Source organism: Tilletiopsis washingtonensis (genome assembly GCF_003144115.1).
Source record: "Tilletiopsis washingtonensis strain MCA 4186 unplaced genomic scaffold FA09scaffold_3, whole genome shotgun sequence".
NCBI classification, from domain to species: Eukaryota; Fungi; Basidiomycota; class Exobasidiomycetes; order Entylomatales; genus Tilletiopsis; species Tilletiopsis washingtonensis.
This window is the reverse complement of record NW_020312000.1, coordinates 411,712-426,006: the sequence shown is the minus strand read 5'-3', so window position 1 is coordinate 426,006 and position 14,295 is coordinate 411,712. Positions and strand designations below refer to the sequence as shown.

Here is a 14,295-nt window from a genome sequence, read left to right as displayed (position 1 = left end):
CCCACGCACGAGCCAGCGTCGGTCCTGCACTCACCAGGGGTGCGAAACAGCCGCTCGAAAGCTTCCGCTCCTTCCTGCACCGCCAAGTGCACTCTCGCTGCATGCTGTGCTGCCGCATGCTCTGGAAATACCCTCGGTGCGTGTCTGCAGCAGGCCTGCCTCTCGAATGCTCCGGAGCTGGCTTCCGTCGTTCCTGAATGCCATGCAGGCACGCGCACTCGGGCCACTCCCTGTCCAGCGATTCACACGGGCAAGCCGACGTGGCAGATACGAGGTCGAGGCTGTGCTCGCCATCCTCCTCTCCACCACCATCTCCCAAGATCAGCTCAACTCGCAGCCATGGTGACGGCGCCGCAGACCTTCACATACTCGCAGGCCTCCGGCCTTGCGCTGCAGCTCGACTACTACGCGCCTCCCTCCGGCAGCGCTCAGCCGGCGCCATTCCTCTTCAGCATCCACGGCGGCGGCGGCTCGGGCGGCGACCGCAAGGATGTGCGCCTGTGGAGCCTGGCGCTTGCTCAGGCCAAAGCATGGGGTTTCATCAGCGCCGACTACCGCCTCATTCCCGAGTGCGATGCTACGTGTGCCGTGCAGGACATGCTCGAGGCCTGGCGCTTCACCACGCAGCAGCTCAATGCTACAGTGGGAGAGGAAGTGATCGACGCTGCCAAGGGCATCGTGCTCGGCATCAGCGCTGGCGGCTGGACGGCAACGCTGCTCGGCGCGGTGAGTGGCAGCGCAGTGCGGCTGAAAGCGACACGCTGCTGATCGGCAGTCATGCGCAGATGGCAGAGCCGCGTCCGGCCGCCTACGTCAACATGTACGGCACCTGGGACCTCATCGCCGGCGGTAAGAGGCGAACGCTCGGCGCTGCAGTGCCATGCTGACGCCTCATCTGCGCTCCAGAGTGGGGCAAGCCCGCGCCGGTGCCCATGGCCATTCCCGGCATCGAGCAAGCCAAGCCCTTCCTCGACGGCATCATTTCGCAAGCCAAGGCCGGCGCCGGCAAGCCGCTGAGCGGCAACTACCTCAACATCTTCCGCTTCTTGCAGCTACCCGACGCAGCCATCGAGCAGATCTGCCAGGCCAATGGCCTTTCGACGCAGCAGCTGCAGGAGATCGGCCTCGATGCGCCCATGTCGCAGGAGCAGGTGCTGCGCAACATGCTCAGCCCGTACAGCTGTGTGGGTGCACCGCCGCGGAGCTTGGGGCGTCGACTGACCGCTGTAATCTGCAGAACGAAGGGCTGCTTGACGGCATGGCTGAGGGCCCTGAGGGCAACAAGGCCGACTGGGAGAAGTACCCCGGCTCGCCGGCGCACCTCTTCGACGCCAAGTGTGCGTGCCTTGTCCGCTCCACACCAGCCGTGTGCCTGACAGCCGCTTCTCAGACCCGCCGACGATCACGCTGCACGGCACCAAGGACGTGCTGGTGCCGTTCCGCCTCGCCGAGCAGCTCACGGCCGCGCTCGAGAAGGCCGGCGTGCGCGCTGAGCTCGTGAGGAAGCCAGCCGCCGCGTCACAGACCAGCTCGCTGACTTGCACATGCGGCAGATCGTGATGGAGGGTGCGGATCACATGTTCGACATTGTGCGTCGGCAGCGCAACGCCCGAGGCATGCCTCTCGCTGATGCGCTCCCTTCCCTCAGGCGTGGCACCCACACGTCGAGCAGGTGCAGCAGGTCGCCGCCTTCCTCGACAGCGTGCTGAAAGCGTGAGAGGGGCGCAGCCGTGCTTAGCTAAGCGCGCGAGCAATGTACGGCCTTGATTGAGCTCGCTGCGGGACACTTCGGCGGCTGCGAGGGGTGCTCAGAGAGGAGCAGAGGCGCAGATGCCGCAGCCGTGGGACAAAGTGGCTGGCGGGTGACGTCGGCGCGCAGAGCGTGCAGCCGCTGCCGGCCTGCCCGATCTCGGCGCCGCACGCCTACATTCTTTTTTGCAGACGGCGGCGGCGCGCGCCCTCCACATCGCCGCGGCAGCAAGGTGGCTGCAGCTTGTACCGCGGCCGGCACGCCTCGCCGCACCGGAGCCTTCAGCGAGCCGCGGCACTTCTCATGATGGAGGGCTCGCAGGTGCAGAGATGCAACGAGCGGATCGTTGCAGCTGCAGGTCAAGGCGGCCGCGGCGAAGGCAGAGAGGAGGAGGGAGCAAGCCCGGCGGCGGCGCGCGTCGCTGCGTCATCGCGCGCGTGGGACCAAGGCCGGCCGCGGCACACGCGCCTGCACGCTGCACCCTGCGCTCTGCCGCACGCCGGCGCGCCGCCCTCATCACCGGATCTGAGCCGCCGGCTCGCTGCCTGCGCCTGTCAGCCGCAGCGGACAGGGAGCCGGGCCAGCTCCATCGCACGCTCGCTTCTCTCCGTCCTTCGCAACACCACCACCCGCGCACCCTCACCGCACTGCACCGCGCAGCCACCTCACACCCTCAGCCGGGCGCCGCGCCCCTGCGGCACTGCCCCTCACCATGGCATCCTCCTCGGCGCATCCGTACCTCGCGGGCAACTATGCGCCCGTGAAGCGCGAGCTGCCGCTGACGCCGTGCACGTACACGGGCGCCATCCCGCACGAGCTCGTCGGCGGCCAGTACGTGCGCAACGGCGGCAACCCCAGCGCCGACGCCGACGGCGAGCGCGACGCCCACTGGTTCGACGGCGACGGCATGCTCACCGGCGTGCTCTTTGCGCGCCGCCACGACGGCAGCGTGCAGCCCGAGTTCATCAACCGCTGTGAGTAGCCACGCGCATGCTCTGCACTGCCACGCCGCTCACGCTGCGCAGACGTCCTCACCGACGTGCTCATGGCCACGAGTGCCTCCGCCACGCGCCCGATCCTGCCGAGCATCGCCACGCTCTCCTCGCCGCACGTTACGCTCTTCCGCGTGCTGCTGCACGTCGTGCGTGCGCTCTGGCTCTGCCTCTCGACGTTCCTGCCGTGGCACCCGGCCAAGCTGGCGGTGCAACGCATCAGCGTCGCCAACACGAGCATCTGGTGGCACGACGGCAAGGCGTACGCCGGCTGCGAGAGCGGGCCGCCGATGCGCATCCTGCTGCCCGGCATGGAGACGGCCGGCTGGTGGACGGGCGCCGAGCACGATCCGCAGTCGGCGCGCGGCTGGAGCAAGGCCGGCCTGGCGGGTCTCTTTGCCGAGATGACGACGGCGCACCCGCACGTCGACCCCGTCAGCGGCGAGCTGCTGCTTTACCACATGTCCTTCTTCGAGCCGTTCCTGCGCGTCACGGTCATTCCGCCGCGGCAGCGCGCCGAAAAGGCGCCCGTCTGTCCGGCGCCGATCATCGGCCGCGCCGTGCCTGGCCTGGCACAGCCAAAGCAGATGCACGACTTTGGCGTCTCGGCGTCACACACGCTCATCCTCGACCTGCCGCTCTCGCTCGATCCGCGCAACATCGTGCGCGGCCGGCCGATCCTGCACTACGACCACCTCGGCCCAACACGTTACGGCATCTTCCCGCGCCACGCACCAGAAGCGGTTCGCTGGTTCGAGGAAGCACAGGCCTGCCTCATCTTCCACACGGCCAATGCCTGGGACGACGACGCCGCCGCCACCGTGTCGCTGCTGGCCTGCCGCCTCAACAGCGCCACGCTCATCTACAGCGCCGGCCACACGGTGCCGCCGCCGCATGCGCTGCCGCTCAACGGCGCGCCTGAGTCGTGTCGTTTGCACTACTGGCGCTTCACGACGGATCCGTCGGACGCCTCGCTGCGCCCGCAGGCGTCCTTCGCGCTCTCTGCGATTCCCTTTGAGTTCCCGACGATGAATCAGGCGTACTCGACACGCCGCGCAGACTTCATCTACGGCGCTTCGATGCGCTCCGGCTCCTTTGACGCCGGCCTCGGGCGCAAGTCGGCCAAGATCGACTGCCTGGCCAAGATCGACGCCGGCACGCTGCTGGCGCGTGCCGCCAAGATGAGCGAGGCGGGCGAGACGCTCGGTGTCGACGACGTCGTCGATGGCCGCACCGTGCAGGAGCTCATCGCCGCGCAAGAGGCGGGCGAGGGTGCCGACTCCGCCGTGCGCATCTTTGCCCTGCCCGAGCACCACTACGCCCAGGAGGCGACGTTTGTGCCGCGAGCCAACGCCACTGCCGAGGACGATGGCTGGCTGGTCTTCTTCGTCTTCGACGAGAGCGCTGGTCTGGACGCCGACGGCGTGGCGCTGCCGAATGCGCAGAGCGAGCTGTGGGTGCTTGAGGCGCGCGGCATGCAAGACGTCGTGGCTCGCATCCGTCTGCCGCAGCGCGTGCCGTACGGCCTGCACGGCCACTTCTTCGACGCCGCCGAGATTGCGGCGCAGGAGCCGGTGCCGCACGAGGCGGTGCGGACGTGGGCTCGTGCTGCGACGGGCGGCGCCGCCTCTTCCGCCATCGTCCCTGCGGCAGCGGCATCGACGGCCGTCGTCGCTGCGGCGGCCTCGGCTGCCGTCGTCTCTGCTGCGGCGTCCCCGGCTTTCGTCGCTGCTGCGGCGCCGTCTGCCCTCGTTCCTGTCTCGACTTGATACCACCGCCTCGCGGCCTGTACCATAGCGCCTGTCTCGTTCCTGCTCCACACTTGCATTTGTCACACCACACACACGCGACACTAATCCACACATCTGACCCACGCAAGGCCAGTGCGGCAGCGCAATGCTTTGGCTACTCTTGAAGCATGAGAGCACGGTGCGAAGGAGGAGGCTAGCCCCCTGGGCAACGTTCGGGAGTCGGCTAGGCACGGCCTGCCCCTGCGCACGTGCGCGAGCCAAGGCGGAGTCGGAGTGTGGCGGTGCCGCGGCGTGCAGCAGCGTGCAGCCGCCAGCTGCAGCGAGTTGGAGATTCGCGATTGCCCGTGCCGCTCGGCACGCTGCGGGAGATGGCCGTCGCCGCATGCTGCACGCTGCCGCCTGTCGAGAGGAGAGTGCCGCGTGAGGGTGACAGGCAGGAGTAGCAGGCGTGCGAATGAGGCGCTCTGGCTGCGACGCCCAGGGCCCAAAGTGCGGAGAGGGCGCGGCTAATTCTGGCACGCCCTCGGCGGGGCGCTACGGCGCGCTGTGGCTGCATGGCGCACGGCGGCGGGCCAGCGGAGCAAGCTGAAGGCGGCGTCGCCTCGGCGAGCTGCTCGGCGGGGCCCAGCGCCTCCCTGTCCAGCCAGCGCCGCTTCATTCCGCACCACAGCGCTCCTTCTGTTCTTCTCACCATCCTCTCGCTCCGTCCGTGCGCCGTGCTCAAGTCGAGCCAGCAGTGTCGCGCTCTCACGCCCAATCGCGCCCGACTGCGGCCAAGCTGCGCGAAGCGAAGCGGCACGTCTCTGCGCCAGGCATTGCCGCCTTCCTCACTCGTCGCCTCTGCTCTTCCTCGCTGCCGACTGTGCTCTCGCCGCGGATATCTAGCGCTGCTGCGGGTGCACCTACCTCGCCATGCCCAGTGCTGCCCACCCGGGCGCCACGCCGCTCTACGAGCTGCCGCAGCCCAGCTTTCCGCCCGAGGGCAGCGGCAGTGGGGCGCACGCCGCCATCAGGGAAGCATCGCCGGGCCCAGCATCGCCGCATAAGCGCCGTTCGGTGCCTGTCGCTGCCGCGATGGCCGCTGGCTCGAGCCGGGACGGACACGCGCATGATGTGCACATGGGCTGGGAGGGCGGAAAGCGGCCGGCGAGTCCTCAGTGAGTAGTCAGGAGAAGTGACCTCGCCAGCGAGATGGAACGTGGTCCAGCAAGCAGCTGCACTGCCAGCGCTGAGTGGCTCTCGGCTGTTGCGGCTTGCAATCAGGACCAACTCTCCTTCCCCTAGCCGCGAGTCTCCCACTGACACTGCACCGCAGCATCACCACCGCACACCCGCGCGGCTCGCTCTCAGTCTCGCGCCGCGTCGGCTCGCCCGTGACGGTCTTCGACCGCATGTCGTCGCCGATCGACGACGATGAGCTGCACAAGGGACACGCCGGCACCTCGCCGCACGGCTCGTCGCCGTTGCTCGCTATCCGGCGAGGCTCGACGCCGAGCATCTACCGGCCGTCGCGGCAGGGCTCGGGCTCGTCCGAGGTGCCCACGCACCCGCTCTCGCACACGACACGCGCCACGTCCGCCTCGCTCTCGAGCATTAGCTCCTCCGGCGACGGTTCGGCGAGTGGGCATCAGAGTCTGTCTCTGCCGCTCAGCCCGCCTGTGCGGCCAGCGGCACGGCGCGGAGCCGTGCGGCTGCGTCGCGGCGCTCGCCGCACAAAGCTGCCGCCGACGCCGCTGCCGCAGAAGATCGCACACGCCTTCTCCTGTGCCGCCCACATTGTCTCGCACCCGCGCTCCTCGGCGCACGCGCTGCTGCTCGACGTGCGCGGGCGGGCCCGAGCCGCAGACAAGGCGTTCAGAGACGAGCAGGGCAACCGCCTCTGGTGGCCCGAGTGGATGAATGCCTACACGCCGCTGCTCATCTGGCTCGTCGTGAGCCTCTCGAGCACGGCGTGCGTGCTCACTTGGCATACGCAGGTCTTCCAAGGTGAGTGCAGGCATGCTGGCTATGACGCCGGTGCAGCTTGGCTCATGCATTGCCTCTCCTAGGCCTGCACAATCTGTCAAAGTACCTGCAAGGGCTTGGCCTGAAGGGCCGCATCATTCTCGGCTCGCTCATCTTCCTCACGACCTTTCGTGAGTAGTGCTGTTGTGCTGATGCTGGCGCTCCTCTGACCTCGTGGCCTGCGCAGCGCCTCTGCCGCTCTACTCGACGCTCATCGTCCTCGGCGGCTTCTCTTTCGGCTTGCTGCAAGGCTTCATTGTGGCATACATCGCGGCCCTGAGCGGCGCCATCGTTGTGTTTCTGCTCTCGCGCACGTTCCTCAAGGGCTGGATGCGCGGCCTGCTCGAGAAGAGCGGCGGGCTCAAGAAGGTCAGCGCAGCTGAGCCAAGCGGTAGACTGCCGGCTCACATCGCCTGCACTAGGTCGTGCGAGCCATTGAGAAGCGCCCGAAGCTGCTGTTCCTCGTGCGGCTCGCTCCGTATCCGTACAACCTCATGGTGCGCGATGCAAGGCTTCCTGCCCCTGCACTGGCTCACAGACCCTCTTGCAGAACACGCTGCTTGCTTCCTCGCCCACGCTCACGCTCAAGACGTACACGACGTGCACAGCGCTTGCGCTGCCCAAGCTCCTCGTGCACACGGGTATCGGCACGACGATCAAGAACTTTGCCGCGTACAACGGCGCCGCCGGCGAGGGCGAGGCGGCGAAGGAGGCGCCGACCGACACGGCACGCACGCTGAAGCGCGTCGCGGGCGTCGTGGGCATCGGGCTGTGCATTGGCGTCTTCTTCTACATCTTCAGCATCGCGTCCGCGGCCGTGGACGAGCTGGACAGCGACGACGAGGCGTCGGACGGCGAAGATGAGGACCTGGAGGAGGAGGAGCTGCCGTTCCTGCGGCGCTCTTCGTCTGACTCGCAAGAGGCGCGGCAAGCCGAGATGCGCCAGGTGCCGCTGCGGCCGCTCTCGCAGGCCGACATGGCCTCGTCGCTGGCCGAGCGGCGCGCCAAGCGCAACAGCGTGCGCTTCGCGCAGAGCCCCATGATCTCGACGCTGGGCGCCGACCGGCCGTACTCGCCCATGGCGCACGCGTCAGAGAGCAAGGCGGACCGCCAGGACTGGGAGGCCGAGGAGCCGCACGACACCAGCCTCGTCGACAGCATCGACCACTTTGAGCGCGTCGCCGCCTCGTCTGACCTGCCCCGCTCACGATGACCCGCACACGCTCGCTCTTCCGCCTGCTCCGCCACTGCACTGTCACGCTGCTAGACCAATAGACACCCTGCTGCACTCCAAGGCCCGTTTGCGTGCTCTATGATTGCGCGTGTGTGGGTGGCTACGAGAGCAGGAACGCGGCCTTGCAGAGCGCTGCGAGGTCAAACTCCTCTGGCCGCTCGTGGAAGTCGGCGAGCAGCTTGGCGCGCGTCTCTGCGCCCTCCTCGCCAGCCTTGGTGGTGGGTGGCATGTAGAAGCGCTGCAGCGCCAGCACGAGGAGCTGGGCGTCCTGCTGCGTCATTCTGGCCTCGGCCTGCAGCGGCGCCTTGAGCTTGGCCTGCTCCTCCTCGCTGGCGCCGCGAGCCGCAGCAGCGGCAGCAGCGGCGAAGCCCGTCGGCGCTGCAGAGGCATTCTCGTGTGCCGTCACATCGCCTCGCATCAGCACGATGCCCTTGCTGGCTGCCAAGTCGGTGTAGTGCGTGAGCACGAGCAGCGGCTGTGCAAATTCTTGCCGCAGCTTGTACTCGGCCAGCGGCGTGAAGAGCACCGTGCTGGGACGCGGCGCGGGGCCGTCCTGCGTGTTGCTGCCTGGCAGTGCCGGCGGCGGCGGCAGCGCAGCCCACTCGCAGAGGTGCATCTCGTAGCCCTGCTTCTTCTCCGGCGGCAGGATGTCGTCTGCCTCCTCGGCGGCGGTGATGGTGCGCGGCAGCGGCAGCACGAACTGCGGATAGCGCTGTCCGCGCGCGAACATCTCGCGGTAGAGTGAGGCGGGCATCACCGCCGAGAGCTTGTTCTTCAGCGAGTGATAGCCCGTCCACAGCTCGCTGATCGTCGCAGCGTCTTGCGAGGCAACACGCTGCAGGTCCAGGATCTGCGAGAGGGGCTGGTGCGGGCAAAGCCATCAGCACAAGCCCGTCATCCTCGCGTCGGCGGCCCTCACCTTGACGCTCCCTCGCCCACCCGGCCCGCTGCCCAGCTCGCCGCTCTCTAGTTTCCGCTTGGCCTCCTTCTCCGCTCGCTCGCGGATCTCGGATGCCACGCGCATGTCGCGCTCCTCGATGGCGCTCATCTTAGCACGCTGCTCGGCCGTGACGTCGGCGTGTGCAGCACGCTTCGCCGCGGCGCTGGCAGCAGCACGCTCGCGCGCCTGCGCCTTGAGCTCGTCCAGCGAGAGGCCTTGCCTGAGGCACCAGTCGGCAGGAAGCGGAGGGCAGGGTTGGGCCGTCGTGAGTGTGGCGACAAGATGTGCCGTCGATGGACCTTGTTGCGAGCGAAAGCACGGCGAACCACCTCCACGCCGCAGCCAGCACACTTCTGCGCCTTCCACCTCGCCGGACGCCTGCCCTGCACTCACTCCATAGCCTTGATGCGCATGCGGTCCTCATACTCCTTCAGCTTGCGTGCGCGCTGCAGCTCGATCTCGGCGGTGAGCTCCTGCGGGCTCAGGTTGGCGCGCCGTGCACGCTGTGCGGGCGTGAGTGAGGCCGAGGAGCCGCTGGCGTGCGGTGCAGCGCCGTCGAGCACCTCGGAGAGCGTCGGTGGCGAGACGGACGCAAAGGCGCGCGAGAGGCGCGGCAGCGGCAGGAGCGGCCGCAGGAGGAGCGACATGACGGGAGAGGGCGGGAGGTGGAGGAAAGGAAGGAAGCAGCGGCTGCGGCACGCCGCGCTAGGCCAGGGCCGCGAGAGGGGTTCTGGCGCAGCGACGGCAGCTGACCACATGGTTAATATATTCTCCCTCGAGCCCTCTACAGTTGACCCCACCTGTGATCCAGTGGCTAAGATGTCAGATTTTGACTTTTGTTGATTGGTCGAGTTCTGAATGCCCCGGTTCGAACCCGGGCAGGTGGTTTTGCCTCTTTTTGCTCTTCGCCGCCTGAACTTGCGCCATCTTTTTGCATCGCCTGCCCTCCCTCCCTCATGCGAGCTGCACCTCGCTGTGCGCAGGGTGATGCAGAGGAAGCGAAGCTCAGTGCTAAGGTGGGCGTGTGGGCGAGAAGTGGGGCGGTGTGGCACGTTTCAGAAGCATCACCCTCCTCAGGTGCATCCTCACCCCTCGCGCTGCGCGCCGAAGCTGCCGCAGTGTTCCGCACCTGGCCCAGGCTGCCAAGTCTATTGCGGCATGCAATGCTACCGCGTCTACACATCAGCTGTGTGCTTCGCTTTCGCGTCCCTCTTCCAGCACGTTGCTCTCCTGTCTGTGTTGCCTTGCTCCTCTCATATGCCATGGGGTTCCTCCGTGTGCAGCCAGCCATGCTCCTTCTCTCTTCGCAGCCGGGTGAAGATGTGCATTGAAGCGGGGCAGTTGCTACAGCGCGCAGTGATGAGACAGAATGATAGGGACAAGTGAATGAATGTGGTGTGTGGTGCTCAGGCATCCTGCGCCGGCAGCTGCACGGGCCGAGCAATCGGCGTGAGTGCTTCGCCATCCTCGCTCTGGCTCGGCGTGGGCAGGCGCTCGTGCGCCAGCGCCGAAGCAGACGACGCGCTGCCGCTCTTGTGCATCGCCGCGCGCTCCGCCTCCTCGACGGTGAGCGAGTCGCGGCCAGTCACGTAGCCGCCCTCGGTCTCAGAGTCGGCGACCGAATCGATCTGGCCCGAGCTCTCGGTGCTGAGCGCCGGTGCGTCGACGGTCTCTTCCTCTTCCTCCTCCTCGACAAAGGCCGACAGCCGCCGCGGCAGGCGGCCAAAGCTGCTCGACTTGTACAGACGGTGCGGCGGCGTGCGCCACGTGCCGCCGGGCGAGCGGCCCGAGCCGTCGGACGTGCTGGGCGAGAGCGGCGTGCGGCCGGCGCCGCGCTGCTCAAATTCGTCGTCGCTGCTGCTGGTGCCGTCGAGCTCCGAGTCGTACGAGTCGTACGACGCCGTGCTGGCGCGCGACTGCACCAGGTCCTCGCGCTCGCCGTCCGGCGGCGTGGCCGGCCGGCCGCCAAATGTCGAGTCGAACTCGCCCGGCGGCACCTGCGAGTTGGCGACGGCGCCACTGAGCGAGCCGTTCGAGTAGCGCTGGCCCGACGACGACATGGACAGCGTCGAGGCGCGCGAGCCCACGCCGACGCTCGACTGCACGCTGTCGCGGTCCCAGCGCGTGCGCCGCGCTGCGTCCTCGTCGTACGAATCGGAGAGCGCCGCGTCGGGGTCGTGCCCCACCGGCGGCTCCCAGCGCCCGTCATCCGAGTCGTCGTCCGCGTAGATCAGGTCGCCCATCGACGGCGGGCGCTGCATGGCGCCGGTGGGCCGGTGCCCGAAGCCGTCGACGTCCTCAAGATCGTCGAGGAACGAGCCGCCGACGCCACGCCGCATGCTGTTGCGGCTGGCGGACCGGCTGACCGGCTGGCTCGGCGTGCCGCTGGACGTGCCCCTCGAGGACGGCGGGTCCTGCGCGACTGCAGCGACCGGCGGCGCAGCGCCGGGCTGCTCCTCGTCAGAGGTCTCCGACTCGGTGTCGGTGCTCAGCTCGCTCGGCGTCGTCGTGCCGCTGCCGCTGTAGAACGTGCCTGTTGCCGACGACTCAACACGCACGCCCGTGTCGGGCGCACTGTCGTTCTCGATGTGTGCGCGTGCGTCCTGCGAGGCGGCCGAAGAGTCGGACACCGTGCGGCTGCGGCTCGCCTCGAAGCTCTGGCTGCCGCCAAAGGTGGGCGTGTCGAAGACCGCCGGATTCTTGGCAGTCGGTGTCTTGACCACAGCAGCGGGCGCGTTGGAGAAGGCCGTCTGGCGCGGCGAGGCCTGAGCAACGTTCTCGCCGGATGCCTTGCTCTGGATGCGCTTCTCAAAGACGGACAGCGGGATGCCGGCCGGCTTGCGCGAGGTTCCGCTGGCGCTGGACAGCGATGTGCTCGACGGCGTGCTGTGCAGCGCAGGACTCAGAGACGTCTCGGCGGCGGCGCTTTCGCTGAAGGGCGTCGGCGTGACCGAGGTGGGCGTCGCTGCAGCTAGCGCGGCAAGTGCCGAGTCAGTCGAGCGCGTCATAGTCGGCTCAGCTGTGCGCGGCCGCGGGCCCAGCGCCGTTCCGTTCCATCCGCTCGAGGAGCTACCGCCTGCACTCGCCACCGAGCGCATCTCGCTGCTGGCCGTGATGCCCGCGCTGGTGGAGGCACGGCTGACGGGCCGCTCGGAGTCCACGCTGGGCGTTGCGGCGGTGGATCGTGCCTGCGCCGAGTCCGCCGAGGTGATGCCGCCGAAGCGGCGATCCAGAAACGTCGGCATCGACGCGTTGGAGCGGATCGTGAGCGCCGGAGACATTGTGCGCGCCACTTCCTCCGCTCCGTCGGGGAGCGGAGGCAGCGGCGGCCGCACAAAGGGCGCGGCCTTGAGCGACGTGACTGCGGCCGCGAGGGCCGGCGACGGCGCGCCGTGCACGCTGCGCGCCTGGCTGGAGTAGCTTGTGTCCATCGACGCGCCGCGGAACTCGCGCGGTGCCGCTTGCGAGTCTGCCGTGTTGGCGTGGTCCAAGGTGCGCGCCGATTGGTGCGACATGCGCGCGTTGCGCGGCGCCGAGGCAGGCACAGGCGGAGCAGTGCTCGTGGCGAGACCAGCGCGGGCTGAAGACGACGAGCGGTCCAGCGCAGTGGCACGCGACATGGACTGACTCTGAAAGGCGCTGGCGAGTGCAGCGGCGCCCTGCTCTTCCGCACCAGGCATCGCGGGCTGCTTCGACTTGCGGCCGAAGCGCTTGCTCTTGACCTTGCGCCCGAGCGACTTCGTGCTCGCGGGCCGGCCGGTCACAGTCGCGTCGTCAAGCACGTTGCGCGGCGTCTTGAGGCTCAGGTCGCAGCCCGCCTGGACAAGCACGCGCTTGAGATCCAGGTGGCCGCGCACCGTCACCATGCGGTGCGTGAACGAGCACTGCAGGCCGGGTCCGAGGATGAATTCGCCGCCGAGCAGCTTGAGGTCGCCCGGCATGCGCAGAGGCATGTCAAATACGCCGCGCTGTGTTATGGAGTCAGCGCGCGGCCCACGCTTGGCTCTGCCGCCACGCTCACCTTCATCGCGATCAGCGTGCCCTTCAGCGCGCCACGCGTCTGGTACTCGGGCCGCGTGCACGCCGGTCCGGCGTCGTTGGTGCGCAGCGTCATGCCCAGTGCCTTGTAGATTTTCCTGCGAGGACAGTCAGCCAAGTCCGGCATGCCACTGGCAGCAGCACTCACCGCGTCGGGTCCGCATACATCTGAATCCACGCAGGCACATTCATGACCTCCTTGTATGCGCGCGTGACGTGCCAGTGGCCCTGGCCAATCACGACCAGGTCCAGCTCGGCGCGCTCGAGCGGCAGCGGGTCGAGCAGCTGCAGGCTCTCGGTGAACATCTGGCAGAACGGGCAGAGCCAGTGGCGCAGGAAGCAGAAGATGGTGCGCCGGTTCTCAAAGAGATCGCCGAAGCGGACCTGCTCGCCGGCCTCGTTGAGCACAGGCAGCTCGGCGGCGATCGCGAGACTCGCGCGCGACGGAGGCTGAATCGCGTATGCGCCCGCGGGAGCCTCGACCGTCTCGTCGCCGTCCTCGTCCAGCGTGATGGCGTCCTCGCCAGAGAGCCGCCGCTCGCCCTCGCTCGGCGGGGCGATTGCGGCGCCGGCGCTCGAGGCCTGCGAGTCATTCCGCGAGTGCGCGCGCTTGCTGTTGCGCGACCACTTGCTGAGCTTGGAGCGCACGCTGCCGTTGGCGCCAGCGCTGCTGCGCTTGCTGCCGCCCTCTGGTGTGTGGAACTCCTCGCTGCGCGGCGGCGGGCCCTCTGCGGCATAGTCCGAGGCACGCTGCTTGTCGCGCGACTGCGACATGGAGCGCGCCGCGACGGGCTCCTTGCCGCCTCCCGGCGACGTCTCAAAGAGGTGCCCATCGATCATCCATGGCTCGTCGCGCTTCGCTGGCGCGCGGACGGTGTCGTGCGACGTGACAGAGGGCGAGCGCACGAGGCCCAAGCCGCCCTCGGATGCAGCAGAGGATCTGTCGGCCATGCCCTGCTTGGACGGCACTGGCGGCGCTGCACCGCCGTCTTCAGCAGCCTGCTTCTGCATCCGCGCTCCGCGGCGCAGCGCTTCGTGGAAGCTCTCGCTGACTGCGTCCTTCTCCGCGTCGCTGGTCCGGCGGCGGCTCAGGCGCACCGGGCGCATCAGCGGGCTGTGCAGGTTCGGCGACGAGACGGGCCGGCCGCCGCGACTGGTGCTCCACGTCGCCGCGCGGGCGCGGATGCCCTCAATGGCGCTGAGACGCGACTCTTCCGAGGGCCGCAGCGGGCGGTTGCTCGTCTCGGGCGAGTTCGACGCCGAGTCGGCGGGCAGCGGCGTGTGCGGCACGTCGGGCGACGGCATATCGTCGCGCTCGGCGAGCATCTGCATGGCGCCGCGAAAGTGCCGGGGCGACTTGGGCGGCAGAGGCGGCGGCGAGGGCGTGTGCGCCGGCAGCGCGAGCTGGCGGGCCAGCGGCGTGGGCGCGTTGTCCGACGAGCCTGCGCTGCCGACGGACAGAATGGGGGAGAGCACGTCGCGCTCAGCCGTGGGGGTCAGCGAGTCGGACTCTTGCGCCTCCATGCCGTTGGGCGTCGGTGCGCGCTCAGCCAAGGGACTGAGAGCGGCGGGGTCCTGCGCCTCGA

At 68.6% G+C, this 14,295-nt stretch overlaps 5 protein-coding genes and 1 non-coding gene across 6 annotated transcripts; 4 read left to right on the top strand and 2 right to left on the bottom strand.

The window, feature by feature from the left end:
* The first annotated feature begins 314 nt into the window (after nucleotides 1-314).
* On the top strand, nucleotides 315-1,764 carry FA09DRAFT_358512 (alpha/beta-hydrolase). The gene is made up of 7 exons (XM_025744969.1): nucleotides 315-726; nucleotides 786-849; nucleotides 907-1,184; nucleotides 1,238-1,337; nucleotides 1,391-1,497; nucleotides 1,554-1,589; nucleotides 1,649-1,764. The coding sequence occupies exons 1-7, from the start codon at nucleotides 340-342 to the stop codon at nucleotides 1,715-1,717; spliced, it is 1,041 nt and encodes a 346-aa protein (XP_025600718.1). The 5' UTR covers nucleotides 315-339; the 3' UTR covers nucleotides 1,718-1,764.
* Nucleotides 1,765-2,314: 550 nt separating this feature from the next.
* On the top strand, nucleotides 2,315-4,617 carry FA09DRAFT_315122 (carotenoid oxygenase). The gene is made up of 2 exons (XM_025740795.1): nucleotides 2,315-2,724; nucleotides 2,776-4,617. Exons 1-2 carry the CDS (start codon nucleotides 2,463-2,465, stop codon nucleotides 4,509-4,511), a joined length of 1,998 nt encoding a protein of 665 aa, XP_025600717.1. The 5' UTR covers nucleotides 2,315-2,462; the 3' UTR covers nucleotides 4,512-4,617.
* A 518-nt stretch (nucleotides 4,618-5,135) lies between these two features.
* On the top strand, nucleotides 5,136-7,788 carry FA09DRAFT_327866 (hypothetical protein). Its single transcript, XM_025741558.1, has 6 exons — nucleotides 5,136-5,650; nucleotides 5,809-6,479; nucleotides 6,542-6,628; nucleotides 6,685-6,866; nucleotides 6,920-6,994; nucleotides 7,048-7,788. Exons 1-6 carry the CDS (start codon nucleotides 5,406-5,408, stop codon nucleotides 7,708-7,710), a joined length of 1,923 nt encoding a protein of 640 aa, XP_025600716.1. The 5' UTR covers nucleotides 5,136-5,405; the 3' UTR covers nucleotides 7,711-7,788.
* A 43-nt stretch (nucleotides 7,789-7,831) lies between these two features.
* On the bottom strand, nucleotides 7,832-9,318 carry FA09DRAFT_333364 (ATP11-domain-containing protein; the record flags this gene model as incomplete). The annotated part of the gene is made up of 3 exons (XM_025743687.1): nucleotides 7,832-8,593; nucleotides 8,651-8,891; nucleotides 9,065-9,318. The coding sequence occupies 3 exons, from the start codon at nucleotides 9,316-9,318 to the stop codon at nucleotides 7,832-7,834; spliced, it is 1,257 nt and encodes a 418-aa protein (XP_025600715.1).
* Nucleotides 9,319-9,467: 149 nt separating this feature from the next.
* FA09DRAFT_t16 lies at nucleotides 9,468-9,558 on the top strand. Its single transcript has one exon. It is a non-coding gene; the product is annotated as a tRNA-Gln (tRNA).
* Nucleotides 9,559-12,477: 2,919 nt separating this feature from the next.
* FA09DRAFT_293951 (hypothetical protein) lies at nucleotides 12,478-13,483 on the bottom strand (the record flags this gene model as incomplete). Its single annotated transcript, XM_025740066.1, has 3 exons — nucleotides 12,478-12,639; nucleotides 12,693-12,807; nucleotides 12,858-13,483. Coding segments are annotated over 3 exons (903 nt in total), but the record flags the coding sequence as incomplete, so codon positions are not given.
* Between the last annotated feature and the right edge of the window lie 812 nt (nucleotides 13,484-14,295).

Bases quoted from the DNA above. Each gene is read 5' to 3' on its own strand.
- FA09DRAFT_358512 (XM_025744969.1), top strand. From the start codon at position 340: ATGGTGACGGCGCCGCAGACCTTCACATACTCGCAGGCCTCCGGCCTT. The intron at 850-906 runs GTAAGAGGCGAA...TCTGCGCTCCAG, and splicing joins CTGGGACCTCATCGCCGGCG to AGTGGGGCAAGCCCGCGCCG. The intron at 1,185-1,237 runs GTGGGTGCACCG...TGTAATCTGCAG, and splicing joins TGCTCAGCCCGTACAGCTGT to AACGAAGGGCTGCTTGACGG.
- FA09DRAFT_327866 (XM_025741558.1), top strand. From the start codon at position 5,406: ATGCCCAGTGCTGCCCACCCGGGCGCCACGCCGCTCTACGAGCTGCCG. The intron at 6,629-6,684 runs GTGAGTAGTGCT...TGGCCTGCGCAG, and splicing joins CATCTTCCTCACGACCTTTC to CGCCTCTGCCGCTCTACTCG. The intron at 6,995-7,047 runs GTGCGCGATGCA...ACCCTCTTGCAG, and splicing joins CGTATCCGTACAACCTCATG to AACACGCTGCTTGCTTCCTC.
- FA09DRAFT_315122 (XM_025740795.1), top strand. From the start codon at position 2,463: ATGGCATCCTCCTCGGCGCATCCGTACCTCGCGGGCAACTATGCGCCC. The intron at 2,725-2,775 runs GTGAGTAGCCAC...CACGCTGCGCAG, and splicing joins GCCCGAGTTCATCAACCGCT to ACGTCCTCACCGACGTGCTC.